Source organism: Lissotriton helveticus, chromosome 1_1 (assembly GCF_964261635.1).
Source record: "Lissotriton helveticus chromosome 1_1, aLisHel1.1, whole genome shotgun sequence".
Classification (NCBI taxonomy): domain Eukaryota; kingdom Metazoa; phylum Chordata; class Amphibia; order Caudata; family Salamandridae; genus Lissotriton; species Lissotriton helveticus.
Genome location: NC_136057.1, coordinates 1,303,679,669 through 1,303,690,340, shown reverse-complemented (window position 1 = coordinate 1,303,690,340; position 10,672 = coordinate 1,303,679,669). Strand labels below are relative to the sequence as shown.

At 47.4% G+C, this 10,672-nt stretch overlaps 1 protein-coding gene across 1 annotated transcript in view; it reads left to right on the top strand.

Moving 5' to 3' along the window:
- Nucleotides 1–3,073: 3,073 nt before the first annotated feature.
- Nucleotides 3,074–10,672, top strand: part of SAMD1 (sterile alpha motif domain containing 1) — a 30,800-nt gene continuing 23,201 nt past the window's right edge. The window contains exons 1-2 of the mRNA XM_078681367.1: nt 3,074–5,651; nt 9,950–10,577. Of these exons, the coding sequence (XP_078537493.1) occupies nt 3,207–5,651; nt 9,950–10,577 (3,073 nt within the window). The 5' untranslated portion in view covers nt 3,074–3,206. The remainder of the gene's footprint in view (nt 5,652–9,949; nt 10,578–10,672) is intronic.

Below are 10,672 nucleotides of genomic sequence, written 5' to 3'. Positions count from 1 at the left end.
GCAAGCCAATGTTTAAAGGAGACTGTATAATCACTTGTACTGGTTAGCAGTGGTAAAATGAGCAGAGTCCTATAAGCCAACAAAAACGGGTTCAGAAAATAGAAGGGTAAAGGCAAAACATTTTGGGAAGACCCCCTTTCATACAAAAGCCAGGATAGTCTAATTTATACCTTGATAGGCTTCCCTGCTTAGGTAGTGGAACATGAACAAAGGCCCTTCATGCAGGGGCACTTGTCAGTTCTACACCTCTCTGAACTCAGATGGATTCCTACACTCTCCTGAGCCACTGCCCTGACCCGTGGGGAACGCTTCTCCTCATCTGTGAACCACATCTATCCAGCACCTAACCATAATTTGCTCAGAGATCTAGCCCAGTAGGCAGACAGTATCACCATGGCCAACAAAGAGATGTGGCCCATCCCACCCCTCGGATTAGTATTTCTGGCACCAGCCCAAGGAAAAGTCTGCCTGTACGGACAATAACCAACAGAGGCCAATGACAGCTGTCCCTGTTGAGAGCCAGGCACCAGGTCATGCAGGGTTCTCTGACCTCTGAGTTTTCTCAGAATGGGGGGCACCCTACTTGCACTCTCCTTCCCACCAGTCCAGGGTTGAAAGTCTGAGAATGGCCACTCAGACAAGGGTCTGTACTCTAAGGATGAACAGGTGCCTAACGAGCCAGGACTTCCAGGGAGGGGACTCCCCGTTAACCCCCGTTCAAGGGTAACACACTGTGTCATTCAAGGGTCTGCCTGTGGGTCTCCAGCCCTCTCTCTCTGTGACAGTGCAGGGAGCACTTCCAGGTCAGAAGTGGCCTCACCAGGGGCAATCTTGGGGTGCTCTGGTCTCTGAACTGGTAACATCTGATTCACAGGTCCACTCAGTGTATACTAGTTCCACCTCTTGCCCCTTCATCTGGGCCTCTGTACTCTCTCCTTGGGGGGTACTCCCACGCAACTGAACTGTCAGGGCACCCTGGGAGGTCGCCCCTCATAGTTCTCCTGACAGCGTGGCACTCTCTCCAGTGCATGGTCTCTTGGTACAGACCAGGTCCCCTTGCTTGTGCCCCAACTGTGCGCAATCTGAGCATTAGGGTTGGAAATGGGGAGCCCGCCTATATTGGTTGTTTCAATTTGTGTCCTATTAATTAGATGTTTGGGTTTTAAGAGTGTGGGGAAAAAAGCAGTCAACAATCAGCGAAAGAAGCAAAAGTAAGAGAGAAAGGGAGAGATAACACAAGATGGAAGCTACCTAAGCCAGTGTGTATGACCAGAGTGAAATTTGTAAAAGAATCAGTGCTGGTGCCCAAAGTGCTGCTAAGAAGCCTGTGGTTAGTCCTTTCAATTGTTGGTGCACCAAATATCAAGGCTGCAGAGCCCTGAATCACCCTCTGGCTTCTTTAACCCACTGCCAGACACCCCGGCCCTTTATCTCACTCTTGCAGGTTTCTGCTTTCTCCATTGGTGATGGGTTTTCAATTTTCTCTTCATTTTCTGTTTGTATGCTTAGCTATCGGGAATTATATGTTGAAGAAAAATAAATGCTGGTCCCCAAAAATGAGTGCTGGCAATCACGGGCTCAAATTAAGCACTGTGTGTGATCAAATGAGGGAGTTGGAATAAGCAAAGTCAAAATCGAAGAAAACTGAAGTTTAGGGTTATGTAGTTCATGAAATAAAGATAGTGATGAGTTCAAAAATGAACAGATGAGGAGTTGATGAAGGGTTTTATAATTATATGCACAACAGCATAAACATGTAGTTCAAACAAAGAGATTATTTTGGAGGAACTGTGGTTATGCTAACATTAGGTAATGTAGACCTTGTATTTCTAAATGGTTAGTGGTATCTGTAGCCATCTTTCAGCTTGTAATTAGTTTGGTTTCTGTCTTACCTTGTGCCTAGACTATTTTTGCACAAGCAACTTTGCAAACCATGTTTTTTAAATATAACGCCACTTTTCCAAGTACAGAATAATATTTCTTTTCTTTGGAGTCCTGTAGCATGCTGTTGTTTCGCTAAGAGTGAACTTTACAGGCCTCAACTATCAGGACCATGGTGTGAATTCTGATAAGCACTGGTCACTGCATATTAAGTAGAGACATTTGTAGTAGCAATTTAGGTGTGTGAAGGGCATCAAGGATAGGCACTGCATTATGTGAATCTGTGGGAGAGTGCTGAATAAAGTGATTTGAGAAACTATACTTATGTCTTTAACCTGATTAGTTCAAACCATGTGACTCTTGCACAAATGTATTGAATGTTTGACTTTATTGTAAAAACGCAAAAGAAGTCCCTTCCTTGGAATGTTACACTCGTTCTCCTTTGACTGTTAGGAGGCAGCACCATGTAGGTCTAACCTCTGATTCATAACTTTGATTTATTTCTTTAGAGCTGAACTATGCCTGTTCTGCTTATTCATTTCTTGCGTTTTATCCTAAACGTCATGCTAGCACGTGCTTTAAATAACTAATTGACTTCTAACCTTTTATTTTGACCTGTGTGATGATTTAAATCTTTAATAAACCTTCATGTTGTCATTTTAATATTGGTCTCGTTTTCATCGTAATTCCGAATGTGAAATACAGTTTGCACTGAAATTTAATTGACCAAATCCAGTTGAGGATTAATACCACTGGGGCCCGTCAGAAGCACATTAAAATTGACATTGATAGGGTAAAAAAAGCGCCATCAGAGGCCTGAGGCAGCCGGTTATCCACTCTCGGCTGGGATGATTGTGTAAATACAACATCGCCCGGAAGAGGCTTCTCCGCTACAATGGATTGCATTGTGCACACGCCCTTACGGCCCGCCACCGAGACTTCGTTGTATACGAGCGGGGCACTATACAGTGTACACTCTAAGAGGCTCTTCCCGACTCCTTCAGGGACGCAGTGAACAAAGTGCACTGTGGGGGACACGCCCCTAGTTTCCATCGCGCGCCCCTATCCGGCGTCGACGCACGCACATCAGCAGCAGAACCCTCCCTGTCCACCTTAAGCGTCTCCGGCCGCGCGGCGCGTCTCTCGGCTCCACCTTAAGCGCTCGCGCCGCCCGCCACAGCCTGTCCTCTCGGCGGCGGCTGCTGGTGCCCAGGGATGGGCGCGTGGAGGGTGCGCGCGGGCAGGCGGCGCGTGCAGCGCTAGAGGCAGAGGCTCGCGCTCCCGCCCGCTTGTGTCTACACTCTCTGCACGGGCCGCGCAGCGCCATGGCCGGCCCCGCTCCTCTGTCCGCCGCCGCCTCCTCCTCCCCTCCAGGGTCCCCCGGCGGGCCCCGGCCGCGCTACGAGGAGTGGATCCTGGAGACCATCGACTCCCTCCGCTCGCGGAAAGCGCGGCCGGACCTGGAGCGCATCTGCCGGATGGTGCGACGCCGGCACGGGCCGGAGCCCGAGCGCACCCGCCAGGAGCTGGAGCGCATGGTGCAGCGGCGGGCCGTGCTGCGGGTCAGCTACAAGGGCAGCATTTCCTACCGCAACGCGGCCCGCCTGCAGCCGCCTCGCCGTGCCCGGGGAGGGGGCAAGGCGGGAGCGCCGGATGGGGTGGCAGGGGGAGGGAGCTCTCCGAAGCCAGAGGCGCAGGGGCTGGGGAGCCCGGCGCGGGAGCAGGAGGATGGAGGGAATCCCAAACCGGGGCCGGAGGAAGTGGGGAGCCCCAAGGACACCAAAATAAGGGTGCAAGCGGAAGAAAGTTACAAACATAGCAACTTTGGGGCGCTCGACGGTGGGAGTCCGAAGGAGGTCAAGTTTGGAGGCCTCGGGGGTTGGAACCCAATTGATGACAGCCGTGGGGTGCTGGGAGCGGGCCCAAAGGAAGGGACTTTTGGGGGGTTGGGGGACGGGACGTCTTGGGTGCACGGGAGCCCCAAGGATGGGACCTGTGGAATGCTGGGGATGGGGATCCCAAAGGGCCCCGCATTTGGGATGCAGGGGTTTGGGGTCCCAAAGGATGTGCTTTTTGGGGGGAAGGGGTCTGGGAGCCCAAAGGATGGGAAGCTGGGGGAAGGGACCCCAAAGGGAGCGTCGTCTTGGGTTCAGGACCTGGAGACCCCAAAGGAAGTGAGGTTTGGGGAGCTGGGGTGTTTGGAACCCAAAAATGGGAAGTTGGGGGGACGGAGCCCCAACGAAGAGAGGCCTTGGATGCAGGCAGAATTGAGCCCCCGGGAAGTGGCATCTGGGATACAGGGGGGCTGGTGCCCCAAGGATGGGAGACTAGGGAACATCAAGGATGGGAAGTTTGGGGTGCTGGGAGGACGGAGTCCAAAGGAAGTAGTTTCTGGGATGCAGCAGGAATTGAGCCCCAAGGATGGGACGCTTGGGGTGCAAGTGCGAGCAACTTCCAAGGACACAGTGTCTGGGGTGGTGAGGGAAGTGGGCCCTCGGGATGGGCATCTTGGAGTGCAGGGGCGCAGGAGCCCCAACAGTGGCAGTCTTGGAGTGCAGGGAGACTCGGGGCTCAGGAATTGGAAGCTTGGAATGTTGGAGGCAACAACCCCCAAAGATGGGAAGGTTCCAGTGGGGGAGGGACGGATTACCAAAGAAGTAATGTTGGGGAGCAAGGATGGGGCGCGTTGGGGACAGGTGGAAGTGAACACCAAGGAAGGGAGGTTTGGGGACCCAGTGGAGGTGGCGTTTGGGGTTCAGGACAGACTTGGGATGTTTGGAGAGGACAGGTGTGTGATCCAGGAGAAAGCTGGCATGTTGGGGGAGCTTGGAGTGCAGGACAAACATGTACTTCTGGACAATCGGAGACTTGGGTTGCAGGGAACACTTGGAATGTTGGGGGAGGGGAGCCCCAAGAACCTGAGTTGTGGAATGCAGGGGCATGGGATTTCCAAGGAAGTGGATCTGTGGGAGGCGCGCCCCAGGCAGATAGGGAGCCTCAGCTCTGAGTTTCAAGGCAAGGAAAGCACCAAATATATGGAGAAGGGGTTTGCCTGTTCTGTAGGGAGGGGAAGTTGCAACGAGCTGGAGAAAGGGAGACCTAAAGACATGGGGAAGGATAGTGCCCGAGAGGTCACTAAAGGGTTGATGAGCACTGAACCAGGTGTTCGAAAGGAAAATGGGTTCATAGAGGAATGCCAGGACTTACTAGCAAAAGGTTGTCCTAGACTGACCTCCAGGGTGGCGCATGCAGAGGAAAGTTCTGAGAGTCAAGATAGTATGCTTGGGGAAAATACTCCTCATTGTCATGGAGAGTCTAAGGTGCCCAAGGAGGGCACCCCAGGGTTACCTAAGCATGGGTCCCCTGCATCTCCAGATGATAAGAACTTGGAGGTCACTGGTGGACAGGGGAAAAACCTTCGGCGGGTTAAGCGCGGTACAATGGGACCAGAGGAAGAAGAACCACCAGTCAAAAAGTTGCGTACTGAAAGCCCAGAGCCTGGTGGGGAACGGAGCAGGAGGAGCCTTGGAGCAGCATCCATCACAGAAGTACCACTAGCGCCTACCACCCGCAGTGGAAGCAGACGACCTCTCAACAGTGCACCTGCACCACGAGTTGAGCGTCTCACTCGTGCCCGTGGGCGTTGGCAACAAGAAGAAGAAGAGAGGGTGCGCCCACAGCGGAGCCGAAGCCGCCCAGATAGGAATGCTGGACGTCCTCAAGAGTCTCCTGGAAGTTCATCCCAGGGTGGTAGAGCCACCCGGAGCAAGGTGAGTGGTTCTGGGGTGTGATACGGTCAATTCTTCATGTGTGCTTGATGGTCTTGGTTAGTCAAAAGTCAATGCAGGATTTCTAGCATTCTCAGTCATAGCTAACAGGGAGATCAAACTGGATGTTCAAAGCTCCTGTCTTTTTCTAACAGTTTTTAAACTATGCACTGCTAGTCTTAACATGACGCACCAAACTCTGTAGCCGATTTTATTTTCCTCCTGGATGAGGATCAAGATTTTTGTCCCATTTGTCATTTTAGAAGCAGCAAATACAAAGCTGTTGTCTTTTCCAATCATGGTTATAAAGTTCTCCTTGTTTTACTGAGGTGTTTCAGCCATGACCTGAAACCACTGTGCCCGTTCAGAGGAACAAATATCTCTAGGACTTAGTCTCCGAAGATTGATCCTGGCCCTGTGAATGGTTAAGTAAAAATAGAAATGTACTGGCTGTTGGATAAATCTCGTCTTGAATGAGATCAGTCTGGTTACACCTGGGTACTTGAGTTGTGCAGAAAACTATAGGTACCACAAGTGTTTGTTGCTAATTTGCTGGGAAAAGCATTAAATGTTTAAATACCATGGAATTCATTAAAGCCTCTTCAGGCTAATTTTCCTTGGACCATAGTCTGAGTAAGCTAAAAGGAAAGTATGTAAGGCTACGACTTGACTACCTTGCTAAGAGATCTCTCTTTTAGCCATCTCCTGGTTCACCTTAGGTTGCCAACATTTTTCTTCTTCCAAAAACAGTTTTTTACTTCCGTTCCTACTGGTACTGAAATTCTGGGATACTTATTGTATTGCAATTGTATTTATATAGTGCTTACTACCGCTGACGATTTGTCAAAGCGCTTTTTCGGCGAAACAGATCATTTTCAAAGTAGTGCTATGGGTCCAGGACATTCTCGTATGTGTCAGTATTCACTCTACCGCCTCCTCTTCCCTGTAGGTCAGTAGGCAGCATTTTTGATCAGAAGCTGAAGAGATCCATGTAGCTAGCTCTAGGCATAGTGATCCCCTGGATAGACCTGCGCTTTTTAAGTCAGCCATTTTACACCTCATCTCTAGGCTAAGGCAGCATTTTAGCGGACTTTGGGATTGCAGCCAGAACGATGACTCCCTACTGTAACAATCTTGTATTACTGGCAAGAAAGTATGGTATTGAAAGAATGATGGCAGAACATCATTGTTTAGTAAACGTTTGTTTGCATATTCACATTCTCTATCCAATTTTGGAGATAAAGTGTAACTTTTGAGTCCGTGATTTATTAAGATCTACCCTAAAACAAGTATTAAAACAATAAGGGGAGAACGCACAGAAATGGTACTTGCTGCAAGGTTGCAAATCTTGATCCACTTGTTTTTTTTGTCACATTTATGATTTTGTGAATTATTTATAATAGTGTATGAAGCCAGGTGGCGAGGTGTGGCACATTTTTCCACCACAGTGGAGAACTTGCCCCAACTTGGGTGAACATTGTTTCAGAGACCCCTTAGTACGGAATCAATATGGAAGGGTACTTCATAGAAAGGGATCAGCAGTGTTAAGAAAGCTCCCAGTAAATCTCCCCAGAATGAGTTAGTAAAATAATATTTAAAAAATACAGTTTAAATAAGAACTATCACTTCAAATATATAATGTTTCAAAGTAACCAGATACGCTCTTTTGCAGCTTCCTACGTGCATATATCAGGCAAGTTGCTCACATGCATCCGAGAAACTAAATATAGCGCATGTATATGAAATTACACTCTTATGAGTTTTACAGTTTCTTTTCACATTTTAAAGAAAACTAATGCACTGAAATACTAGTTAGTGATTTCTCAATGTCCAGCAGAGAGACATTAGTGTAACTGCAAAAAACCCCAGATTTTTCTTGCAATAACAACACACTTCTTGGGATCCTTTTTACAATTGTCATATATTCATCTACAATATTTAAGAGACCAGCATTGATTTCTGCAGCCTAAAAGTACTACAACCTTGGTGCTCAAACTATAAAGTAATTGTAACAAACTTGTGGAACAAACGTGCCAAGGACTTGCATCGTTATTCACAGAAGCATGGTGTTGGTAATATCCAAGATGTTGAACACCCAGCTACTTAACAGAAAATTGAAGTATCACTGCTACTTTTGAAAGAGCCACTTTTTGGGGGAAATTGAAAATACCCATTCCGAAAAGCAACCTTCCTTGTTCGTTTTTCTAGCTGTGTTGGCAGACAGGTTCTTCAGCACTGTTGTACATGATTTGACATTGTCAATAAGAGAGACACTGAAAACTGCTGCCTGCTCCTGTGTCAATTGTTACATTTTAGGATGTTTTCCTCGTTCTGTGAGGTTGTCAGATTTTTAGAATCCTTCTTCCGACCACTCCCTCCTCGTTTTTCATTAACGCTGCTGAGCAGCTTGAATTAAAGGTAAATTGAGATTCGAGATGCAGGCAAAAAGAGCAGTGTTTTTTTTCTTCTGGAAAAAGATGCAAACCGTGAGAGTTTTCTCCACTTGCTAGTCTATAAAAGAAGGAAATATTGGTGTGCAAGAATTCATACTCCAAGATGCCAAATATGACCTCAAACAAGAGACCTCTGTAGTCTTTTTGCTGCTGTAGGAGGCTATTGGGTCAAAAAGAAAACAGAACGCATTTGCTGGCATCTAGTTGTCCTACATTACTACAAAAGCAGATGCCACAACATTTAAAAGAGCAAAAAAACAAATGATGGCTGGAATGCTGAACAAATCAAACATTCACCCGTAGTCGCACATCTGGGTTAAATCATCGTTTTTTGCACACCACCACCGTTTGGACACAGTCATATAAAAATCAGTCTTGACCTTGTTTCCCATGGGAACTGCCAGCCCAGGTCATCCCTAGCTTGGAAATTAGCATCTTGGGACCGGTTTTGGGGTTTCACCCCTCATCAGACAGGCTAGCTTGAATCCAATGGCACAGTGAGCAAGTGACCTGGCTTGGCAGTTCGGGCTGGACTGTTCTTATGGGTAACAGGGTCAAGACTGATTTGCATATGGCTGGGTCCAAACCTGGGTGGCATGGCGTGCAAAAAACTATGGATTTAACTCCGATCGGTGACTAGGACTGAATGTTTTATTTGTTCAGCATTCCGTCAATCATTTGTTCTTTTTATAACATTTGAAAGGGCATCTTTGTTGTCCCTCTCTATTGGAAACAAATAGGTGAGATTCTAGAAAGTTATCAGATAAAAGCTGACATACTACCACTTTTCCCTGCCTGAAGGCCTCACCAACATTAAAGCTCATCTTACAGACTTGAAACTGCCTGTTTACCTCATTCTGCTATATACCTGCCTTAGTGGCTGTGGATCCCTAGGCCTTTCCATATTGGTGGCAGCAGTGCAGACCAAGCAGAGGGAGGAATAATCTTTGGGTAATTACGTCCGCTTTATCCCACTGTACATGACACATTTTTGTGAGGATGCCTAGTCTGGCTGTAGGTTTGGGGTATGAGGATGTTCGAGAATCGCATGCTGTGCATTAGTCCGCTATCTCTTAGCTGGGTTCAGAAAAACATGTTGAGCACGGGCCACCCCATTGTTTAGATTTTGGTATTGTTAATTGAATTCTGCAGATTACTACTTTTAGGTATTGGAAGCATCACACTACATTGATCCCCATTTTTTTCTATTTTATGTGGATTTCATGAGTCTTGAATGAAGCCCAGCAGAGCACCAGATATAACACCAGCGAAGCAATAGATAGCGTGGAAGAAAATGGGCACACATGGGCTAGATAAGTGTATACATTTATATTATCCTTGATCTGGGGAAGGAGGTGGATCCTGAGAGATTAGGTTTAAGAGGTATTGTACAGGCCAATCCAGGGTCAGATTGATTGTAAAAATGAGAAGTAGTTTGTTCCAGAACCTTGTGTGTGCATTGAGGATTCTTGTTTGCATCTCGTTGCAATGGTGCATCCTAAGCTGGGCTGTGGCTAGCCTCTGCGTGCTTAGGCAGCAGTTTGAGTTGGAGAGTTTGTTGGCAAAGCATATGTCTTCCAGAGTGGCAACCTGGAAGATGATGCATTAGAAGAGTGTCTCAAGGGGATGCCAGTGGAAGTGCGATGCATTTCAATGTAATTATGTAACATCTCCTGTATATGGTTCTGTTTTGAATCAAGCGTTTAGAGCTTGTTCATTCCTTTAATTAGTTTTGTCTGCAATGGATGACCTGCCACTCCCTAGACACATGCATATACACAAGCTATGCTGTTCACTTGCTGTAATGTGTGTGTATATATATATATATATATATTTTTTTTTTTACAGAAAGTGGAAGAGGAGCAAACAAAGGAGGAAGGTGAAGAGGACGTATCAATGCTTTCAGAAGGTTCCGAGGTACCAGACGTTGAAAATGAGACGGCAGAAAACTGTGTGGAGGATAAGAGCACGAAAACACCTTTAGATTCTGCTGAGCCAGAACTTGATCGGGGAACAGAGCCTCCGACAAGCCAGAATCCATGTGAGGAGGACAGTAAAATGGAGCGGAGCAGCACAAATGGCCTTTCGGTAGCCACAGACACTGAGCAAGGGCCCCTCGTGGAGAAGTCTTTCAGCAGTTATGCTGCTGTTCAGCATCTTTCAGAAACTACAGATAATACCTTCTCCAGAGATAAAAATGAGAGCATGTGCAAAACCCACACTGGCCCTAACAATAACTGTGAGAAAGGGTGTGCTACCCACCTATTATCTATAGTCAAGAACACTAATGGGTGTAGCACCAATATTGGCGCTTTGGATAAGAACTCAAGTGTGTTTGACAGTATCTGCCCAAGAGTGAAACGTGAAGAAGGATGCAACACCAGCGTTTGTCCCTTGGGGGAATGTGCTGTCAAGGCTGTACCTGTGGAAACGGTTAAACTTGAAGAAGATGCTGGAGAACCGAGAGATTGTGAAGGTAAAGTTCAGAGTACGTCAGTCAGTGCTGGACAACCGATGATGGTGAGAATGGTGACCTTTGGTTTTTGGAAAGTGAGGTTTTGGGTAACTGAC